Source organism: Bemisia tabaci, chromosome 9 (assembly GCF_918797505.1).
Source record: "Bemisia tabaci chromosome 9, PGI_BMITA_v3".
Taxonomy (NCBI): domain Eukaryota; kingdom Metazoa; phylum Arthropoda; class Insecta; order Hemiptera; family Aleyrodidae; genus Bemisia; species Bemisia tabaci.
Genome location: NC_092801.1, coordinates 1,556,252 through 1,580,450, shown reverse-complemented (window position 1 = coordinate 1,580,450; position 24,199 = coordinate 1,556,252). Strand labels below are relative to the sequence as shown.

The 24,199-nt window shown below is 40.4% G+C and overlaps 2 protein-coding genes across 6 annotated transcripts in view; one reads left to right on the top strand and one right to left on the bottom strand.

The window, feature by feature from the left end:
• Positions 1-314: 314 nt before the first annotated feature.
• Positions 315-21,660, bottom strand: LOC140223816 (uncharacterized). Of its 5 annotated transcripts, XM_072303965.1 has the most exons (4): positions 21,232-21,660; positions 17,034-17,101; positions 5,289-7,765; positions 3,631-3,855 (listed from the first exon to the last, which is right to left on the bottom strand). In XM_072303965.1, exons 3-4 carry the CDS (start codon positions 7,675-7,677, stop codon positions 3,764-3,766), a joined length of 2,481 nt encoding a protein of 826 aa, XP_072160066.1. In that variant the 5' UTR covers positions 7,678-7,765; positions 17,034-17,101; positions 21,232-21,660; the 3' UTR covers positions 3,631-3,763. The 5 variants fall into 5 exon arrangements, 4 of the variants coding, with proteins under 4 accessions (XP_072160063.1, XP_072160065.1, XP_072160064.1 ...); XM_072303962.1 differs by lacking the exon at positions 5,289-7,765 and having other exon boundaries at positions 315-3,855; positions 21,232-21,647; XR_011900480.1 differs by lacking the exons at positions 3,631-3,855; positions 5,289-7,765 and adding an exon at positions 14,468-15,604 and having other exon boundaries at positions 21,232-21,645.
• Positions 21,661-21,688: 28 nt separating this feature from the next.
• LOC140225442 (uncharacterized) overlaps positions 21,689-24,199 on the top strand; it is a 28,293-nt gene continuing 25,782 nt past the window's right edge. The window contains exon 1 of the mRNA XM_072304376.1: positions 21,689-22,011. The gene's annotated coding sequence lies outside the window, so the exon portion shown is untranslated. The remainder of the gene's footprint in view (positions 22,012-24,199) is intronic.

Below are 24,199 nucleotides of genomic sequence, written 5' to 3'. Positions count from 1 at the left end.
TGGAATTTAGCCATCGAAATGGAACCATACGAATGGAATACACGCGTACCATAAGTTTCATTCAATTGGAGAGTAAAGTCACGCATAACACTTCATGGAGTGCAAAATAAGGTGTTGGAATGCAACGAGAATTAACTTTCACATTCTTGATCTGTTGATTTTATAAAAAAATATGCTTCCACAAAATTTTACTCCATGGATACATCGACTCCACTAACCAGTGATTTTGGTAAGGTAGACCGACAACGATTCTATTTGGGGAGCCAGCGTGAGGATACCCCGCCAGAGAAAAAGAAAAAAATATTACAAAAATATAAATTTGAGATCATACTACTCCCTTTAATGACAAAAATTCACACTTTACAATCTTCACGTGCACTCTTTATTACAGTATATTGTTGTATTTCATTTACATTATTTCAGCGTTTTAGGACCGTGAAAATGATTTTTCACGACCCATTCACAAATAATATTTTGCCATTTTCGTTTGATACACTTATCTGGAACCTGATATATCCTAACTGGTGAGCGACCTCGAGCAAACAAAAATCAAATGTATTTCTTTAAGGAGGACTACAAAGTATTTGAATCGCCCAGGAAGCTTAAAACTTAAAAATATTTCGAATGACACTTGAGTTCGTTGCTGGCCGATCTTTCCTTAAAGAAGCTAACAAGAACCAATGATTGCCACTTCGCAGGTGCCTTGACAGAGAGTATTTATGGCCGAAAGAGGCCAAACAGTGACTACAACTGAATGATTACTGACTACAAGTGAATGGTTTCTCACCAGTATGAATTCGCTTAATATGCCTCCTTAAATTGGATTTTTGGCAGAAACAGGCCGAACACTCACTGCAACTGAATGGTTTCTCACCAGCATGCGTTAACACATGGCTATTTAAACTATTTTTTTGGGAAAAAGAAGCCGAACAATGACTGCAGCTGAATGGTTTCTCACCAGTGTGCGTTCGAATATGGACCTTTAAATAGGCTTTTCGGGAGAAAGAAGCCGAACAGTGACTGCAAAAGAATGGTTTCTCACCGGTGTGCGTTTGCATGTGGCTCCTTAAATGCGGTTCATGGGAGAAAGAAGCCGAACACTGACTGCAACTGAATGGTTTCTCACCAGTGTGCTTTTGCAAGTGGTACTTTAAACTTTGTTTTTCGGGGAAAGAAGCCGAACAGTGACTGCAACTGTATGGTCTCTCACCAGTGTGCCTTCGCATATGACGCATTAAACTGAGTTTTCTAGAAAAAGAAGCCGAACACGGACTGCAGGTGAATGGTTTTTCATCAGTGTGCACACGCATGTGCTTTGATAAATAGCTCCTATCCGAAAAAGAAGCAAAACACTGACTGCAACGGAATGGTTTCTCACCAGTGTGCGTTCGTACATGGCTCTTCAACTGTTGTTTTCGGGAAAAAGAAGACGAACACTCACTGCAGCTGAATGGTTTCTCATCGGTGTGAATTCGCATATGCCGCCTTAAATCGGATTTTTGGGAGAAGGAAGACGAACAGTGACTGCAGCTGAATGGTTTCTCACCAGTGTGCGTTCGCATATGCCTCATCAAATGTTCTTTTCGGGAAAAAGAAGCCGAACACTGACTGCAGGTGAATGGTTTTTCATCAGTGTGCACACACATGTGCTTTGATAAAGAGCTCCTATCCGAAAACGAAGCAGAACACTGACTGCAACGGAATGGTTTCTCACCAGTGTGCGTTCGTACATGGCTCTTCAACTGTTCTTTTCGGGCAAAAGAAGACGAACACTCACTGCAGCAGAATGGTTTCTCATCGGTGTGAATACGCATATGCCGCCTTAAATCGGATTTTTGGGAGAAGGAAGACGAACAGTGACTGCAGTTGAATGGTTTCTCACCAGTGTGCGTTCGTATATGCCTCATCAAATTTCCTTTTTCGGAATAAGAAGCCGAACACTGAATGCAGCTGAATGGTTTCTCACCAGTGTGCGTTCGCAAATGGGACTTTAAACTGAGTTTTCTAGGAAAAGACGCCGAACACTGACTGCAGGTGAATGGTTTTTCATCAGTGTGCACACCCATGTGCTTTGATAAATAGCTCTTATCCGAAAAAGAAGCAAAACACTGACTGCAACGGAATGGTTTCTCACCAGTGTGCGTTCGTACATGGCTCTTCAACTGTTTTTTTCGGATAAAAGAAGACGAACACTCACTGCAGCTGAATGGTTTCTCATCGGTGTGAATTCGCATGTGCCGCCTTAAATCGGATTTTTGGGAGAAGGAAGACGGACAGTGACTGCAGCTGAATGTTTTCTCACCAGTGTGCGTTCGTATATGCCTCATCAAATTTACTTTTCGGGAAAAAGAAGCCGAACACTCACTGCAGCTGAATGGTTTCTCACCAGTGTGCGTTCGAATATGGACCTTTAAATCGGCTTTTCGGGAGAAAGAAGCCGAACAGTGACTGCAACAGAATGGTTTCTCACCGGTGTGCGTTTGCATGTGGCTCCTTAAATGCGGTTCATGGGAGAAAGAAGCCGAACACTGACTGCAACTGAATGGTTTCTCACCAGTGTGCTTTTGCAAGTGGTACTTTAAACTTTGTTTTTCGGGGAAAGAAGCCGAACAGTGACTGCAACTGTATGGTCTCTCACCAGTGTGCGTTCGTATATGCCTCATCAAATTTACTTTTCGGGAAAAAGAAGCCGAACACTCACTGCAGCTGAATGGTTTCTCACCAGTGTGCGTTCGTATATGGCTCTTCAAATGGTATTTTCGGGAAAAAGAAGCCGAACATTGACTGCAACTGAATGGTTTCTCCCCAGTGTGCGAACGCATGTGCCTAGTTAAACTTGATTTTAGTCTGAAAGAAGTCAAACACTGACAGCAACTGAATGGTTTCTCACCAGTGTGCGTTCTTATGTGCCCTTGTAAGGTGTGCTTAAGAGAGAAAGAAGCCGAACACTCACTGCAACTAAATGGTTTCTCACCAGTGTGCGTTCGGAGATGTTCTCGCAGTTGAAGTTTTTGGGAGAAAATAACAGAGCAATGGTTACAACTGAATGTTTTGGGACCTTTGCTTTGAATATCCATAACTTCATGTAAGGAATCAAGTAGAGTTGTTGCGTAGGATACAGTATTTTGATCACTGCAGTTCAGAGGAGCTAGAAATTCTTCCCTTTGATTCGTGATTGAAAGATCATGGTTTGACGGATTACAGAAATAATCTTCAGGTGTTCGCGCTTCATTCTCGGCGTTTACGACATATTGACCTTCGAAGGATTGCAACGACGATTCACTTTTGATGTCATTATTGGTATGTAAGGGGTCGATCGGAATAAAATTTTCTTCGCCTGGTTCGTTTTTGAATGTGGTCAAAAGGGTTGCTGAAGATTTTGATGGAATCGTCTCAAGTGCCCTGGGTTGCCTATTTTTGACACATAAATTGAGTTCGTCTTCACATTTTATAAGAAGAGGGTCTGCTGAAGATCTGGATGGACTCGTCGCAAGTTGCCTGGGCTTTGTTTTTTCGTCACAACGATTGAGTCCGTCTTCACATTTTACAAAGAGAGGGTTTGCTAAAGAACTGGAAGGAATCGCCTCAACTTGCCTTGGCGGGATACTTTCGTCATAAAAATTTAGCCCGTCTTCACATTTCACAAAGAGAAAGTCAACAGTGGGGGATCCTCTTCCAGAAGCTGATGATTCGATTGGTGGATTACGTTCGATCGGCGAGTGATCGGTTTGAGAAATTTGGAGGGTAGTATCCGCCAACGGATTCATACCGGATAGTGAGCTTCTACGGCAGTCTGCTTTGTGTCGAGAGGATTTCTGGTCGCACGTATCCTATCGCTTGCATCCCTTCGTTGTCCTGGAAAAATTTAAACAAAAAAAGTTGTCAAAAAAAGTATCACATTCCCAAGAAACGGGATATAACACCGCAATGAAATCTGGCAAACAACTTTGTATCATCAAGTGATAAAATAGTTTCGAAACCCAAAAATTCCAATCCGTTTATTCCAATCATAAATCAAGGAGATTCTTTTGAGTATCTATACATAATGCTTTCAAAAATCACCATCGGGAGGGCAAGCAATTCATGGAAAAAGTTGAAATAATTTCATTAAAATTGCATGTGGAAGAGGAGTGGAAGGTAATTACTACACGAAACTAAGTAATTCGAGGACCAGCAATACTTCAATAGTTTCAAAAACGTCGCACGGTTTGAAAAAATTCTTGCAGGAGAAATTTCTAGGAATTTCAAGGACGTACAGGACATTTATGAAGGCAGCAGAATACACCTAGAACAACCCGTTGACCCCTGCACAGTGATAGAATTGTTGATACAGCGTCTCATTGACTCGTATATATCGTATCGTATCGTGACTTGATTAGTATTCACTTACAGAGATTTTAATAAACGCAATTCACACCTTAAAATCCACAATCCATCGCTGTGAGGTCAACCACGCACCCAGACGTAACTACTGATTGCGAACGTAGAAAGCCGTTCGAACGGGTTTAAGTTTTTTGATCCTCCACAAAGAAAAACTTGTCAGGAGCTTCAAAGAGAAGGCTACTGAATAATTCAAGCCAGAAAAAAAAAAAAAAAAAAAAAAAAAAAAAAAAAAAATTCACTCGAACTCCTAGAAAATAAAGTCGATTTAAAGGTATTTTGGGGCTAGGATAGCCTAATCACCGGTAGTACATACCATTGTTTTATTTAAAAGAAGAAGTAGACTTGAAATAAATGCAATTGCATTTTTTTAAAAAAAAACCAAGTAACGTAGGATCTTGGCATTCACTGCACATAAACTAAAAAGCCCCAGAATGAGAAACAACTTTTAATCATAATTATTGACGGAGAAATAAACTTTTTACACGCTTTGGAAAATCTCAGAAGTTCGCGGTAGTCACTTTCCGGTAAGGAACTGAAGGACTCGGTTATTGTATCGAGTGGGGGGTCGAAACGATCGCAAAGGCGGTATACTACGTGTACGCGCCAAAAGCAAAGATGATGAAGATGACACCCTCTGTTTATACTGTGAAGAACCTTATGCCACATCAAGTGATGTTTGGGTCAAATGCATTCTGTGTCAAAGCTGGGCGCATTCTTCTTGCGCTGAGGAAGACCCTAAAGATAAAGGTTCAACACATTTGTGATTTGTGTAAAGAAACGTTGGTCCTCTAGAATTTTCTTTTTAAAAGAACTTAAGAGATTGAATAGGAGGACATCAAGTGGAATATTTGAAAATTTAGCTTTGTTTTTAAAGTAAAATAATTATGGTTAGAATGGTTGCTCACCGGTGTGCGTTACCACATGGCTCTTTAAACTGCATTCATCGGAAAAAGAAGCCGAACATTGACTGCAACTGAATGGTTTCTCCCCAGTGTGCGAACGCATGTGCCTAGTTAAAGTTGATTTAAGTCTGAAAGAAGTCAAACACTGACAGCAACTGAATGGTTTCTCACCAGTGTGCGTTCTTATGTGCCCTTGTAAGGTGTGCTTATGAGAGAAAGAAGCCGAACACTGACTGCAACTGAATGGTTTCTCACCAGTGTGCGTTCGCAAATGGTACTTTAATTTTTGTTTTTCGGGGAAAGAAGCCGAACAGTGACTGCAACTGTATGGTCTCTCACCAGTGTGCGTTCGCATATGACGCATTAAACTGAGTTTTCTAGAAAAAGAAACCGAACACTGACTGCAGGTGAATGGTTTTTCATCAGTGTGCACACGCATGTGCTTTGATAAATAGCTCCGATCCGAAAAAGAAGCAGAACACTGACTGCAACGGAATGGTTTCTCACCAGTGTGCGTTCGTACATGGCTCTTCAACTGTTCTTTTCGGGCAAAAGAAGACGAACACTCACTGCAGCTGAATGGTTTCTCATCGGTGTGAATACGCATATGCCGCCTTAAATCGGATTTTTGGGAGAAGGAAGACGAACAGTGACTGCAGTTGAATAGTTTCTCACCACTGTGCGTTCGTATATGCCTCATCAAATTTTGTTTTCGGGAAAAAGAAGCCGAACACTGAATACAGCAGAATGGTTTCTCGCCAGTGTGCGTTTGCATGTGGCTCCTTAAATGCGGTTTATGGGAGAATGAAGCCGAGCACTGACTGCAACTGAATGGTTTCTCACTAGTGTGCGTTAGCAAATGGTACTTTAAACTTTGTTTTTCGGGGAAAGAAGTCAAACAGTGACTGCAACTGTATGGTCTCTCACCAGTGTGCGTTCGAATATGGACCTTTAAATAGGCTTTTCGGGAGAAAGAAGCCGAACAGTGACTGCAACAGAATGGTTTCTCACCGATGTGCGTTTTCATGTGGCTCCTTAAATGCGGTTTTTGGGAGAAAGAAGCCGAACACTGACTGCAACTAAATTGTTTCTCACCAGTGTGCCTTCGCATATGACGCATTAAACTGAGTTTTCTCCGAAAAGACGCCGAACACTGACTGCAGGTGAATGGTTTTTCATCAGTGTGCACACCCATGTGCTTTGATAAATAGCTCTTATCCGAAAAAGAAGCAGAACACTGACTGCAACGGAATGGTTTCTCACCAGTGTGCATTCGTACATGGCTCATCAACTGTTGTCTTCGGATAAAAGAAGACGAACACTCACTGCAGCTGAATGGTTTCTCATCGGTGTGAATTCGCATATGCCGCCTTAAATCGGATTTTTGGGAGAAGGAAGACGGACAGTGACTGCAGCTGAATGGTTTCTCACCAGTGTGCGTTCGTATATGCCTCATCAAATTTACTTTTCGGGAAAAAGAAGCAGAACACTGACTGCAGCTGAATGGTTTCTCATCGGTGTGAATTCGCATATGCTGCCTTAAATCGGATTTTTGGGAGGAGGAGGCCGAACCGTGGCTGCAGCTGTAACGTTTCTCTTCGGTGTGCGTTCGGAGATGTTCTCGCAGTTGAAGTTTTTGGGAGAAAATAACAGAGCAATGGTTACAACTGAATGTTTTGGGACCTTTGCTTTGAATATCCGTAACTTCATGAAAGGATTCAAGTAGAGTTGTTGTGTAGGATACAGTTTTTTGATCACTGCAGTTCAGAGGAGCTAGAAATTCTTCCCTTTGATTCGTGATTAAAAGATCATGGTTTGACGGATTACAGAAATAATATCCAGGTGTTCGCGCTTCATTCTCAGCGTTTACGACATTTTGACCTTCGAAGGATTGCAACGACGATTCTCTTTTGATGTCATTATTGGTATATAAGGGATCGATCGGAATATAATTTTCTTCGCCTGGTTCCCTTTTGAATGTGGTCAAAAGGGTTGCTGAAGATCTTGATGGAATCGTCTCAAGTGTCCTGGGTTGCCAATTTTTGACACATAAAGTGAGTTCGTCTTCACATTTTATAAGAAGAGGGTCTGCTGAAGATCTGGATGGACTCGTCGCAAGTTGCCTGGTTTTTGTATTTTCCTCACAACGATTGAGTCCGTCTTCACATTTTACAAAGAGAGGGTTTGCTAAAGAACTGGGAGGAATCGTCTCAACTTGCCTTGGTGGGATACTTTCGTCATAAAAGTTTAGCCCGTCTTCACATTTCACAAAGAGAAAGTCAACAGAGGGGGATCCTCTTCCAGAAGCTGATGATTCGATTGGTGGATTACGTTCGATCGGCGAGTGATCTGTTGAAGAAATTTGGAGGGTAGTATCCGCCAACGGATTCATACCGGATAGTGAGCTTTTACGGCAGTCTGCTTTGTGTCGAGAGGATTTCTGGTCGCACGTATCCTATCGCTTGCATCCCTTCGTTGTCCTGGAAAGATTTAAACAAAAAAAGGTGTCAAAGAAAGTATCACATTCCCAAGAAACGGGATATAACACCGCAATGAAATCTGGCAAACAACTTTGTATCATCAAGTGATAAAATAATTTCGAAACCCGAATATTCCAAATCGTTTTTTCCAATCATAAATCATGAAGATTACTTTTTATAATTTTTACAATATGCTTTCGTAAATCACCATCGAATTGATTGAGAAAGTAGAAATTATTTCTTAAAAATTGCATCTGAAAGAGACATTAAATGTAGTTACTACAGAAAACAAAGAAAATCGAGTACCTGCAGTACCTCAATAGTTTCAAAAAGTTCGCAGACTGGAGAAATGCCACGGAATTTCATGGACGTGCAAGTTATTGGTGAAGGCATGATAAGGAAAATATACCAAGAACAACCAGATAACTCCTGCACCAAGGGTTAATACAGCGCCTCATTGACTTGTGTAGATGAACCTGATTAGTATTCATTTACAGAGATTGTAAAAAACGTAAGCAACACCTTAATTGAATCCACGAGCCATCGCTGTGAGGTCAACCACGCACCCTTACGTGACCACTGATTGCGAACGTAGAAAGCCGTTTGAACTTATTTAAGTTTTTTGATCCTCCACAAGCAAAAACCTATCAGGAGCTTCAAAAAGAAGGCTACCTACTTAATAACTCAAGCCAAAAAAGAAAGAAGTTCAGTCCAACTCCTAGAAAATAAAGTCGATTTAAAGGTATTTTGGAGCTAGGATAGCCTAATGACCCGGAGAATATCCCGTTGTTTTATTTATAAGAAGAAATATACGGGCAATTCTACGAAAACTGTCCAATTCCAGTCATGATCGTTTTATTTGTAAAATTTGTGATAAAAAGTCTCACATTTCACCAAATCTGATGGAAAATGAGTGTTTTAACGAGTTATAACCATTACAACTGTGTAAATTGATGGATTGAGCTTCATTTCCAGCTTTAACTGCTTAAAATGTCACGACCGTCACTGTCATGCTTGGTAGGTTCCAATGTTCACAACCTCATAACTTTTTTTAGGTCTGATAAATTTTTCTGATTTGTGTACTAATTTCATCAAAAATACTTGCAGTTGAGTAAAAAATGCATTTAATTACGAAAAACATTCACCCAATTACGTTATCCACCCAAAATATTTCGAAAATATGCTGTCATTAAGTTTCACGTCACGACCGTCCCAGGTGTTTTTGCTTGTCAAAACGGCCGCTAGGAGCTGTTAAATCGCTGCGAAAATGATTTGAGGGTGTACAAGTGAAATGAAGGTGTTAGTATGGTGCAAGCTTGCGCAGTAATCGCCCAAAGTCATTTTGAAGATTCTGCCACGATTTGAAAGGAAATTATACTTAACTGAACCTTTTTTTGCGTCACGACCGTCACGCCCTTTATTTTATGAAGCGTGTGATATTCTGAAAAATCTTTGTGCCCACTTTATAGCCCTTAATACCAACTGCAAGTTTACCAATTTTCGAGATTGTACCTCATCGCTGTTGAGTACACCCGCCGTTTTAGTTTAAAATTTGTCACGACCGTCACAGTCACGACCGTCGCACCGCATTGGATATTTAGTGTGACGATCGTGTCTTCTAGACGTGTTGAGTCAATAATTAATATTTAAGTATACCCATCACTCCAATTATTGTATGATGACACTACCTATACAAAACTGCCGCATGCCGTACCGACTCACTCGGCCTCCCCTTCCCCCTAAAAAATTTGACCGAAGCGATTCCTTTAAACTTGATTCGCCTCCATACGGTCCAGAAAAGTATACTCAATATAGGAACGAAACAAACATGTTTTTTTTTGGCACATTTTATGAAAGAACTTGGATTATAGCTGGCCACTTACAACTTTAGTGAGGCCGGTCATGGCAAAAGTGCGGCAGATGGTGTAGGAGTCACCATGAGGTCCACCGCCGATAATTGTGTTCAATATGGTAGTGACATTGCGAGCATCAATGAATTCATCGAAGCTTTTGAAAAGAAAAATGGTGAAATAAAGATATTCGTCTTCAACGACTCGGAAATAAATGAAATCGACACAAAAGGCTCTCTGCCTCAACCTCTCAAGAATGCCTGGAATACTCTTAAATTGCATCAGAGTGCAATTTATGCTCCAAATTGGAAGCTTTTGAATTTGAGATATCTGTCATGCTTGGATTGCCGAAACTCTTTTGAATACAGAAACTACAATCATGGACCTGATTTTGACATTTCAGTTTCTGAAGCTATGATCAATGGTATCCGTTGAATCCCTCTAATCTTGAAAGCCACTGACTCCAAATATTTAAATGTTAGTAACATCTCCCCCCTCCCTACCACCATAAAGCCTCACATCACGTGTTTCATACATATCATCCTCCCCCCCCCTCCTCTCTATCATTGCCTCTGTCATTTTATTTCTTTCTTTAGCTCATCTCATGTTTGCTCTCTCACTCTCTTTCTCCTTTCCCCTCCCTCGTATGCATTTAAGTATTTCAATTTTTCTATACCCTTAGTTACAATTTTCTCACATCTATAGCTTCTGTGTCGAAGGAAAGTAATGCTGCAAATTCTGTCGCGGAACATGACGTACCTGAATCGGAGATTCTATTTGGAAAGTGGGTGGCCGTGACTTATGATGAACGATGGTTTCTTGGCGTAGTCAAAAAGATTGATTCCATAGAAGACCATATCCGCTTCATTTATGTTAAGGTTTAATGCTTACTTCAGATGGCCTACGAAAAAAGATGTCCAGCGCGTCAAATCTAAGGGTATTCTGTGCTTGTCACAGCCACCAAAGAAAGAGACGTCTCGGCTTTATTCTTTTGAAATATATCAAAAAGTAAATCAAATTTGTGCAAAATATGTTTGAAGTTTTGTACAAAAACTTTAAAGAGTCACCCTAATAAAAGGGTTTTGTTTCATTAATGCATTTATGAATTTCCTCGAGGTACAAGGTACACTCAGTGCAATTTTCAAATTAAAAGTTGTTTGCCAAAACTTTAGTTACAATTTGATCCAAGTGATGATATAGGACCTGGAGGGGAGGGGGGGGGGGGGGGCTCCTAAGAGAGTAGGAAGCATAGAGTCATAAATTGACGGTAAAAGAATGACCGAAAATTTCAAATGGATGAATCATGTCACGATCGTTACGGAAATGTCACGACCGTCACACTTTTTCAGAGTTATAAAACAACTGCCAGTTTTTAAAATTCATAATTTTTGAACAATGTACAGTATTTTTTGGAGGCGTAGGTTCAGATACTTAAGAAAAAAACAAATATGTAGATATTTTATCCTTAAATCAAGGAAACATTTATATATTTTTCGAGAAAAAAGCTGAAAAATCTGCAGAAATTAGAAAAAAATTTGCTATTTTATGACGAACTTATACATTGGGTCACTATTTTTCGTTGTTCCATTTCTTCATAGGACCTGACAGTATAACAAAAAAAAAAATAAAATTGCATGTTTGACCATTTTTCTCTTTCCGGCGGACCAAAATAAGCGATGTGATGGTGGTGACATCCGGGATCTATTTTTAAAACAAATTTCTCATTTTAAAAAAAATTGCCTCATAAAAAGAGGTACTCGTATAGAATTTTTAAGCCTGATACTATGCTGAACTAAGAAAAAAAAACTCTCAATCCAAAATAACATAGTTGAATTTTTAGTTTTTGGGAGGTCAAATTTGACAGTTTTCGTAGAATTGCCCATACACGAAATAAATGCATTTGCATTAAATACATATGTCTTGATATTGTGATTTTCAGGATCTTTCTACGCAAAGAAGTTCAGCCATATGTGCCGCTTCTTTCATTTGTAAATTGAAAGTGAGCAATCCATATCCGGGAAATCCACCGTTTGCTGAAAACAATCGCAGACACCAGGAAATCTCGAAAATACCAATTCGTTATATTCACCCGTTTGCTTTACGAATCAATGCCACGAGTGCAAAAATGTGAAAACCAAAACACTTTAGTCATTTTGGGAGCATTTATTCTGACGTGAAACAATAATAACCAATTTCCATTCCAAAAAATTATCAATTTTCCGTATAAAATCGAATTAAGTGTTAAATTAAACCACCAAATGTGGTTGGATTGTACTTAAAAATCGATTATTCGCAGAAAAATCAAGGCCGAAAATATATTTCCAAGAAATTCGCTCTGAAAAAAGAAAAAGAAAAAAAAGCAAGAAAGAGAGAACAAAAATCGGTTTTCAGGAACAGTAACTTGCCGTCCGTTCTTTGTTGACCAGGGGGCTCTACCCCGCGATCCAACCCCCGTGGTGCTGCGCGCCGCCAAAGGCTGCTTCGTGTCCAGCGAGATCGTCGAAATCGCCCGTTGGCGATTAATGAGCAAATAATTTTAATTGAATAACAAAACGACGTACCGACAAATTTCCATTCGTAAAAGTCAAAACGCGCTAAAAATAAGGGGCTTGGAGGACAAGGCGCTAAAGTGCAGTTTCCGCTACTCTGAGAAATACGCGCCTGAATTTCCGAAATTGCATGGATTCTTATGGTGAGAAGAAAGTTTATACTGATTTTTTGACGCTTAAAAATTGGAATTAGGGAGCAAATTTTCCAGAGAATAGGCATTCAGACTAATTTTCCTTGGAATCAGTAATATCTCATTTCTTTCAAAAACCGCATTTTCTTTATGCGCCTTGTCCTCCGAGCCCCTCGATCGATGGGTCACTGCAACCGGTCGGAAAAGAACGAAAAATCCATGCTTCTATGACAGTTCCCTCGCCTGAGAGCCTAAAGCTTAGAATTTTGAGTATTTTCCCCGGTAGTATTTCCAGGCTCAGAGAAATTCATATTACTAATACCCGACAAAAAAATCAGTCTAACAAATCAGAAATCGACGGTGAAACTACCAAGCCACGTATCTCGGTTTGCGACGTCGCAGACTTCCTGTCATACTTTATTTTTTAAATGAAAAACTACTTAACGTCCAGTCTTGAAAATTTCTGTGATTTTTCCTCTTCGTGCGGAGAAAATTCTGTGAAAATTTCAAGGAATGATATTGATTTGGTCTACCTCAAAAAAATAAAATGCGAGCGTAGATTTTTAAACACCGCAAACGAGATACGTGGTTTGGTAGTTTCACCGTCGAAATGGTCCATCATTGGAGCTAAGGAAACGGATCGATAAACAGGGTGTTCGAGACGAGCACCTCAATAATCGATTCTTTGCCATAGCTTCAAATGGGGAAATATCGATGATCGATCATTCACGCCTCGCCACTGATCGCGTTTCGACCAAGCATGCCATGATATGAGCAGCAAGCAGAGCAGTGAGAAAGCACGAACGCCTTCATTTTTGGGGATGCAAAACCGACATCCGCTGGGCACGAATAGTTGTATCGTGGTGTTTTGCTAAGGGTCTCGAATTCTGTAGTCGACGTCAGGCTTATTTAGGATCTCCCTCGCAGATTAGGAGCTTTTCTACCCTGTGCATATGGTCCTTTTTCGTTGTCTGTAAGAAGTTTCATTGTCCTATCCAGTGGCGTGGCGTGAATGATCGATTATCGATATTTCTCAATGGACCACTAGACAAGGTACGAATTTAAGCATTCTGATACATATTTTTGAACCAAAATTTCACGTAAAACACGATGCGCATGACAAAAATTACCGAAATTAACTCCTTACAATGATATTAAATGATTCCTGATGCGTAAATTCAAACCACCCGCTCATTAAAACTCAATGCTCTACGTGATTCATATCGCGAGCTGAACATTATCATGACAGTCTCTGCAATATAAAAATCTGGCAACCTCAATTTTGACGCTTGCGGGCTCAGCTATAGCAAATTGCTTATAATTTGAACAACACATGGTGGGTTATGAACAGTGATCGATTGAGAGGCTAGCTGAAACTGTTGCGGTGCGCGATTTGACTCACGTAGAGCTTTGCGTTTCTTGTGAGCGGGCAGCTCAAAATCCGCGTAACCAATGTGAAATAAAAAGGTTAATATCTTCATCAGGAGCTGGTTTCAGTAATTTTCGTTGCGCGAATCGTGTTCTACGTGAAATTCTGGTTAAGAAACATGTATCAGATTGCTTGAATTTGTACCTTGTCTAGTGGTCCATTGAAGCTATGGTAAAGAATCGATTACTAAGGTGTTTGCTGCGAACACCCTGTTTATCGATCTTTTTCCATAGGTTCAAATGGCAGATCAATCGATATATCGCGAAGCACGCCACGCCACTGGTCCTATCAAGGAAAGTCGGTAATTCTGGATCGGTGTTTCCTTTGTCACGAGCATAAACTCTTTTCGGCCGCGTGCATTTTGCGCCCGTGGACCGGTGGCGTGGCGTGCTTTGCGATATATCGATTGATCAGCCATTTAAACCTATGAGAAAGTATCGGTAAACCGGGACTTCGCAGCGAACACCTTGATAGTCGATTGTTCATCACAGCTTCAAATGGGGAAATATCGATAAATCGCAAAGCACGCGACGCCACTGATGTGGACTCAGACCCCCTCTACCCTTCACACACGCCAAAAATAATGAGCTGGTCTGTTTTTGGCCAGCATTTATCCACGAAATTCTTTGCATAACATCTGAATATTCTAATGGTATACCTATACATAGAAATTATTTATACATAAGGTTGATGGGGTGCCTAAATTCATACTTAACGTAAACAAGAATGATAGTTTACACTCATTTAAAATAGAACAAAGTTTAATTAAAATACAGAACATTGACGAACCGTAAAAACTTCGTTTCGGTCCGAAACTTTCGGATACAAAAAAAAAAAAAGAAAAAAGAAAAGTTAAGTAATTACAATACATGGAGGGCGTTCCATTTCTGGATGACGAAAGAGAAGTACTTGAAAATTAAGAAAATAAACATAAGTTTTGAGTTACACAAACGAATAAAATCCCATTGAAAAGCCAGAACACTGAAATATGATGGTTCAGAATGACAAGTATTCAGCTCCAAAAATCAAAACATTTCAAATGAAAGCATTGAAATTCACATGTAAGGAAAAATCTTGCTGATTGATTTCATTGAGAGCACATTGTGTCTCGGGTTTTAAATTCCCGCCACCCCAAATGAGGCCGAGACTCTCAAGTTGATGCATTCTCCGATCATCCGACAGAAGGCTACTCTCGAGGTGTTTTTTGATCAAAAGGTGACGAATGTGGGGAGGAAGCGGTGGGTCCTTCAACCTTTCTGTAGCAAAAAAGTGGATGAGGATCAAGGCCTCTCTTGACTCCTTTTTCAACCATTTCGGACTCGGGATTAGCCCTCCGAATTCGGGGAGATAAAAAGCTGCGTGAAGATTAGGGCAACTGTTCACCGAATCGATTTTTGGTTTGATTGATATCATCTTTTCGGTTAAAGCGAAATGTGGGAACATTGAGTGTAAACGCCATAAGGTGGGAAAATTAGACTTTGCGTGATAAGTTCGATCTTGTCCATAACAAGATTTAAAATTAGACACTTTATAACATTCTTCTGGGCCAAGTTTCTCGTAAGTTTCTCGGGTGAGCAGCGTTATATGCTTCTTAAGATCGGCTAGATGCCACTTGTTATGGCTGCAAGTCGCTTGAATCTTGCCAAGAACAATCATAGGCTCAAAGTACTTCAACTCTAGCATTATTCCTTTTGTTCTGGAACATGGTTTCTCTATGTCTTCAAGTGGATCATTGACCTCCTGTAATAGCTGTCTATCTCTGTCATTAAGCGAGTGCATCATTTCAGTAAGTAACTATAAGAACATCAATCTTTCTCACAGGAAAGAAATTAAAAGTTCTCGTGGGGTGCGTAAGTGCTTATCAAGGCCTTTTGTGATTTCTATAACAAAAAAAAAAACAAAAAAATAAAACAAAAAAAAATCTTACATTCTCACGGGAAGTTGTATGATTCAATGCAGAAGAAGATTTGTCAGTAGCTTTACGATTCAATTAATTAGAGGATTTGTTAATACATATAAGTATGGTTTAGACCTGCACCGCAAATAATTATGCATTTGTGTCGAGGCAATCATTAAATTGAATACTATTCCTCGGCGGAGGCAACACGTTCGAGTTTGAAATATGTTTGATTGCTCATTAATGAAGTCATTAACCTCCGGCTGGTCAAAAAGTCTATTTCACTACACACAAGGCAAACAGCTGTTAAGTTTACAGTTTTGTTAAGCAGGCCTAAAGATTGCTAGAGTATCAATTTCTGCATCATTCTTTTTCTTTTCACATAGTTGCAGAATGGGTCAGTTGCGCTGGTCACAAAATCGAGTTTTAATGATTGGTTCTTGTACCTACATTAGCTAAAAATAATAAGATCCGTCCAAACCGCAACTTTCTCCGTTCAATATTAACCGAGATATTGCCCTTTGAAAAGTCGGGGTTTTGACGTCATCCACCGCGGTAGCGACGCCCTTGGTTTCTTCCCCTTTAGTTCGATCAGTGATGCAAAGGCCGCGACGCAAAACTTCAACGACATTGAACACGAACAAACTGTGGTGAACTGACTGACCGCCTAATCTCTCCGCGTCGAATGCGTTAAGAAAATCGTGTACCTCATGCCTTATTGATTTACACTTTTGACCGGCGCTTGTACCTCGCAGGTGTATCTGGGCTTTGAATAGGAATTGGTTTTTTTCATATTTTTTTTTTCTTGTCGTTCAACTTAAATTCCTTCCCAGTCAAACAACCGTTACCCATTTAAGTCAAACTGCACGTAGAAATAATTACCGTAACATTATTTGGATTGCATTTGGCAAGAGGGACGCGCGAGATCAACTTGAAAAAGCGTGTTACAAACTACGCAGATTGCACACTGAAAGGAGTGGTTTCCAAGTGGAGTTTTTTTGACGTGCCCAACGTGATTTTCGGGCGATTTTACCTATAAAACTAGTGCATTTATTTGGCTGCATCTCTTGCGCGCAACAGATCCATTCACCGGTGGTGAGGCGTAAATGATCGATTATCGATATTTCCCCATTTGAAGCTAGGGTAAAGAATCGATTATTAAGGTGTTCGTTGCGAAGACCCTGTTTATCGATCCTACTGCATGAGTTTAAATGGGAGATCAATCAATAAATCGCGAAGCATGCCACGCCACTGCCATTCACAGCTACTGCCAATCTAGTGATTCGCCGTTTCGCGGCTCCGTTGAGGTGATTCCTCCCAGGTCATAAACAAACATCTATGTATCGATGTTTGTTTACAACCTGGGAGGAATCACTTTAAGGAGGAAAGGAAGAGCAATAAAAACCACTTACCAGAGCACACAGCCGTTGACGACAGTAAAATCCTTAAACAGCGGAGAGAGAAAGAACTCGGTGGTCGTCTGTAAAAAAAGAATGAAAACATTTGATAAGTAATTTGGCGATAAAAAAAGAAAAAGAAAAAAATTCTGTTTGCCCTATGTTACAAGACGACAAAATAAAAAGTAAAAAAACGACAACCGTATTATTTAGGTATTAAGGAAATGCACTTCGACTGTTCTTCAGGAGTGTCAAGGCGGACAGTTATCATACAATTTGACCGAGAAGCATTTTTAAATAGTTTAACAGTACGTCCGGAGTGAATACATTGTAAATGATTTGCCTTCCGATTTTTAAAATCCATTCGGTGCGTGAAAAAACTATTTTAAAATGCTTCTTAGAGTTTTTAGTCGAATTTTACGTGCAAATACCTGACAAACTACAACGTGATATGATACGCGGAAAATCAGCAGACATTTTTTGAATTCGAGATATTATGAATTGGATTACATTTTGCAAAAAGGAACCACTATCTCTGGCTCTCCCATTAAAGCAGGTATCTGCATAGGGAAACCAATTGCGTGTATGCTGTTTCTAAAATGGGCCACAAATAGTGGTTCCTTATTGCAAAATGTAATCCAATTGATGGAACGAGTGTATCGCATCCTGACATTAGTTGACGTCTGCAGCGTTGAAGTCGGAGCTAAATACGCTTCCTTGCGCGTGCAGGAAAGGATATTTGAACTCATTCACGGCACGCGCAGTGATACGACTATTCGACCACGGGTGCAAGAATGTTGCTGCCAGCCGGATTGAAGGCGCGCCACAATCCATTAATTACTCGGGTCCCGTCTCGTGCGACCTCCTAGGCTGGCGCGCCGCTAAAATCGCCGCAAAGGGAGGACTGCACGTCATTATCCTTGACTTTCTGTCCCGTTTTTACCACAATTTGACTGAAAGTGTATCCCTGAATTGTAAAGATTCAGAATCTCGGATTGGGTTTATTAAATTCATTTTTTTAAAATGAGGTATGAAACGAGCGAAAATATTGCGTCAAAATTTCCGGCGACTGAAGAAAATACGCGGAAATTATTTCGGAAAACTGTATTTGCCTTTCGCGATAAGAATGATTAAAAATAAGATATTATTTGACGTCTGCAGCGTTGCAGTCGGAGCTAAATACGCTTCCTTACGCGTGCAGGAAAGGATATTTGAACTCATTCATGACAGGCGCAGTGATACGACTATTCGACCACAGGTGTAAGCATGTTGCTGCCAGCCAGATGGAAGGAGCGCCACACTCCAGCGATTACTCGGGTCCCTAACCGTGCGATCTCCCTGCGGGCCGATTATTTAAATTTAAACCAGCCCGATAAGACATCGAATCAAGATACATCGCATGGTTAAGATAGGGCTTTGTCTTGTCGTGTCGGGCTGACATAGTTTCAATAATCGGGACGCTGGTTGGCGCGCCGCTAAAATCGCCGCGAAGGGAGGACTGCACGTCATTATACATGACTCTCTCTCCCGTTTTTACCACAATTTGAGTGAAAGTGTAACCCTGAATTGTAACGATTCAGAATCTCGGATTGGGTTTATTAAATTCATTTTTTTTTAAATGAGGTATGAAACGAGCGAAAATATCGCGTCAAAATTTCCGGCGACTGAAGAAAATACGCGGAAATTATTTCGGAAAACTGTATTTGCCTTTCGCGATAAGAATGATTAAAAAAAAAACATTAGTTGACGTCTGGAGCATTGCAGTCGGAGCTAAATACGCTTCCTTACGCGTGCAGGAAAGGATATTTGAACTTATTCACGGCAGGCGCAGTGATACGACTTTTCGACCACGGGTGTATGCATGTTGCTGCCAGCCGGATTGAAGGCACGCCACACTCCAGCAATTACTCGGGTCCCGTCCCGTGCGATCTCCCTGGCTGGCGCGCCGCTAAAATCGCCGCAAAGGGAGGACTGCACGTCATTTTCCTTGACTCTCTATCCCGTTTTTACGACAATTTGAGTGAAAGTGTATCCCTGAATTGTAACGATTCAGAATTTCGGATCGGGTTTAATAAATTCATTTTTTTTAGAATTAGGTATGAAACGATCGAAAATATTGCGTCAAAATTTCCGGCGACTGAAGAAAATCCGCGGAAATTCTTAAGAAAAACCCAATGTGCCTTTCGCGAAAGGAATGATTAAAAATAAGACATAAGCTGACGTCTGCAGCATTGCAGTTGGAGCTAAATACTCTCCCTTACGCATGCAGGAAAGGATATTTGAACGCATTCACGGCAGGCGTAATGATACAACTATTCGACCACGGGTGTAAGCATGTTGGATTGAAGGCGCGCCACACTTCAACAATGATTCGGGTCCCGTCCGGTGTATTACCCTGGCTTTTGAGCCGCTAAAAATTCAGGGTTGCCACAAAAATTTGGAAATGATTTTCCCTGACTTTTCCAGGTTTTCCCTGACGAAAATGGAGAAATTTCCTGACCTTTGAGAAAGCGGGCCATGATTGCACAGCCAAAACACCTTGCTAGCTACCATCGCACTATTATAGGGTCTCATTTGAAAAGCGCTTCAGCTGAGGAGTCAGAAATTAATTGTAGAATTTTTGGAAATACAGAATGGGTTGTTAACTTTTTCTTTTAATTTTGATGCTTTTGACTTTATTGAGCAACCCAATAATTGTTATAGAAATGAAAACTTTTGAACGATTCTTCTTTTGAAGCAACACTCTAAAAAAAGGGTCTTCCCTGGTGTTCGTTTCTCTATTTATCTCTCCCTACCCAGGATTTTTCAAACACCTATTTTTAAAGAGAGCTTCAAATGGTTTATTTTTCAAGAACTTTGATACTTTGCGTTTGCAATAATTCTAGCCACTCGAATTACTTTAAAGAAGAAAATTAAACGGTTAGTGTTTAGTCATTGGTGGTAGTTGAAATTTCAAAATACACACAAAAACTGGGCATTCCAATTTCCGTTGCTTGTTGCGTTGGCGACCAAATACGGCTGCATAGTTTAACTCTTGAATGCATCATGAGATATGCCACTTCACCCCAATTTATATTGCGTTCAAAACCGAAAACAAGAAAGATCTTAAGCAACTCGTGAAAATTGTCAATTTTTCCCTGACTTTTAGCTGTTTTTGGTCATATTCCCTGACTTTTTCAGGTTTTCCGGAGCAACTTTTTCCCCCTGACTTCTCCAGGATTTCCCTGAATTCCCTGACCGTGGCAACCCTGGATCATGCATACAGAGTGTTAGTGAGGCGATGCTCTTAAGATCTGGGCCTCCTGTGGTGTAGTGGTTGTAGCACTGGTTCTATGACCAAAAGGTCCCGGGTTTGATCCCCGGCCAGTAGCCCAACCACAGACTTCTATAGCTCCTGACAATAGAAGTGCGAGTTAGTTCCATAGCAGTTCCTTCGCTAGAATTTCTACGACCCAGACCGCGATGGAAAGGTGATGGAAGGCGTGCGATGTTGAACGATTAACTGAAAAAGAAGGGCTTTTTTTTTAATCGCGGATCAGGGTGGATTGCAGTGGATCGGAATCTGAGCGATCCGGACCGATCCAAGTGTTCCAAGTGATAAAAAAATCCAAACCTGGAATTTAGTTCGATTTGTTATTGTTTAGATTTTTTGGGGACGGCAACTTCCACGCATTAGGTTAGGATCACAGTGGATCGCGAGCTCGCCCCACAGGACTTTTTTTTTATGCGGATCGCGGTGAACATCGGTATTTTTTTATTCCGTTCCTCAGCATGATCCAAGCGTTCCAGGTGGATCAGGGTGGAACGTTGGATCGCTCTTCCGAGGTGGGGCGAGCTCTGATCCACTGTGATCCTAACCTAATGCAAGGAAGTTGCCGTCCCTAAAGAATCAAAACAATAACAAATCGAACGAAATTCCAAGTTTGGATTTTTTTATCACTTGGAACACTTGGATCGGTCCGGATCGCTCAGGATTCCGATCCAGTGCGTTCCACTCCGATCCACCCTGATCCGCGATAAAAAAAAAGCCCTCACCTCGGAAGAGCGATCCAGCGTTCCACCCTGATCCACCCAAAAATGCGGTAAAAGACCAAGAAAAATCTTGCAGGGCAGAAAAAGGATATGCTCCACTTGAGAGAAATTTGAAAAGAGTCTAACTTCTCATGCGAAGACGCTAAGAGGATGCTCTGAGAGACTCATCATAAGTACTCACTGTATTGTAGATGTAGATGTGCTGGGCTGATAATATCCTATTACAGTAATTGATCGGTAACGGTTAACGGTTTGACACACTGGAACACTGGAAGCCGAGAAGTCAATAACTACCGAATTTCACTAAATTGAAAGTCAAAGTCACAGACTCACTCACAGAACTCACGCCGAGAGAGTTCAACCACAGACACCGTTCGAATGAGCTCCGATTCAGATTCTGAAACCGTCTCGACTGTATTCTGTGCGGCTTGAAAACACTTACTGAAACTAACTAAGAAAAAATTACCAAACTCGGTACATAAACTTCGTCAGAAAGATCGGAACTAGAACCTGAGTGAGTTGTGAGTGAGTGGAAATGGGAAAAGCTCGAGAAGCCGAAAAGCTCACCAAGTTCTGCATCGCAACGGCGACACTATTGCTACCTACCGGAATTAGTACCAGCGACTATATTCACAGAATATAAACATAACCCTTTTCTTCCGAAGATAAGCGAAGTTCTGTACGAATTTTTTCTTTTTACCTTAGACCTTACCACATTTACCAAGTTCAGAAGTTACATTGGAAGTCGCGATTTATTTTCACATTTATTTTGTTAGTCGTTACAGTTGATTAGTAAACCACCTCGAATCAACTGCTCTTTTCCGGCTTGCAGTATTATGTTGGTGGAGCTGAGAGAGAACACGTTAGCCTCAGAGCTCCTCGATACTTGATCAGTCAAAGTCAGACAGCACCATCCTTATTTCGAAGTTTCTCTTGTTCAATCACGTTCTTCTACATTCTTGTAAGTATTGTTTCCTCTTGATTTAAGTCTGTGCGAAATAAGTTTACACACTTCAAGACTGCGACATGTGCCAAATACGTTAGTCGGTAGATTGCCTTGAGACGGCTCCATAAAAAAATATCTGGCATTACAAATCTTGCATTTATACTTTCCATGCTAAAATGATATGGACAATCATCACTCGCATTCTAAACGCGCGTAAACTTATTTGGCATGGACTCCAGTCTACATCTGCAAGAACCATGTAGGTCCTGAACATTTAAGTGGAATTTATTATGTAATTTGTCCTTAGACTTGTAGAAACCCTCCACTAGCCCCTTTATAGCAAAGACACTGGCCTCTCAGGCAGTGACACTAAATCTTGTAAATAGAGTTTTTCTGTATCTCACTAAGCGTGCGTCTGGTCACTTAGAAGTGACCAGAAAGGAAAGAACTTTCCCGATGTTAGGGATGAGTCCTATATCTGTCACAGCCAATGTAAACATCTGTGAGGTGTGAGCAGTCACTTGTGTTGCAATCTCATGTAGGATCCTCACAACTAAGTAACTGTTACTTTCAGTTGTGGAACATCACAAATATATGCCTTAAATCAGTCTTGTCTACCTCCAAAGCAGAGAGACAAGCTTGTTTTTTTCAATAATGGTTGGAAAACATGAAAAATGTGATGAGTTTTCAATAATTTAGCCATGGTACAGTGTATCATTCAACTATTGGCTTAACTTCACTTTTCGATGGATGCTTGGTGCTTTTGGAGGGAAGGATTCTCTGGCTTTCAGAGGGTCTTATGCAAAGTTCCGCTGTGGTGGTCTGCCGTACCAGTAAATCCTCCTCTAGAACTCACCCCTGTCATCGCCCTCTATTAATCGTGATTAAAGCACTAACTTTGTATCTCTGTCATTGACATTGCAATTGTCTGGTCACATTTAAATTGGTCTTATCGTCAATTTTGTACAAAATATTTAATGTTTGATTTTTCTGCATTCTTTCAACAACTTTCACCGTCAATATGTATAAACAATATATGTTGGAGTTTTCATGTATTAAGAATATTGCGTTCAAGTTATCAAAGCTGTGTACTCAAATGTCCGTGCAGCAAATAGGGTTTGGTCGAAAAAAGTATCATACTTAGAGCAAATCCTTTTCCGATGAAAGAGCTTTAGGGTGTTGAAATGTTGTTTAAAAACGATGTTTACTTTTTCAATGTTATTTTTTTCTAGATAAATACCTACACATGGCAAAACGCCTCTGATTGCTCGTGCCTATTCAAATGATTACTAATCAAGAATGATATTCTAAGTAAAGCTGTGAACGTAGTGTTCCTCAGTATGTTATCGGCTTTCAGGAAAATCCCTAGAAACCGAATTCAATGCACAATGGGCTATTTATCACCAAAATCCGGTTTATATTCTAACAGACCTCGTATTTTGCAAAATATCATTCATATGTTATTATTGTCACGTCACAACGACTACATGTTAAAAATTGACGGGTTTGAGGTCGGAGTGGAGCATAATCGTTATTATCAGATTGTTAACCAATTTGGTAGCGGATTATATTGAGTTCATTTGTGTTGTTTCGAAACCTAACGGGTCTTCTTTGCACGATATGAAGTGTACATCAAATACTTATTACAACTGCGCTGACATATGTAGATTCTGGTAAATTGAGATCTCAGTTTTCTACTCGGCCCATATCGAAAGCCAGACTCTAGTTTTACCATAAACCGATCTCAATCACCCATACTAGAATCGCTCATTGTTGTTAGTTTATTTATAGGTATTGAGAATATTTCTGTTTTTGATTGGATTGGAGTCGGTCAGATGAGCTACTCCTCTTGCTGCGAATTGGCAACAATGCAAATATCTTAATAATATTTATCTACTATTATATACATGCCAGTAGTTTGACCTTGACTTTGTGGGGGTCAAGGACTTGCTTAAAGGTCCAGTTAGCATTCAAGGTCAAAAGCAGGGTAAGTCCATTACCTTCCATAAATCTTAATGCCTAGGTACATATGGACCGAGTTTAACAGAAAGGAACTAACCCACACAAAGTTGAAATTGAAAAGAAGAGGTTTGAAGTTTTTTTCCTTCATAAGACTCAATCTAGAAAATGAACTTTAAGCCCTCTTAACAAAGACTATTTACTTTTCTCGACTTTGAGTTTTTGGCAGGGAAATATACAGGGT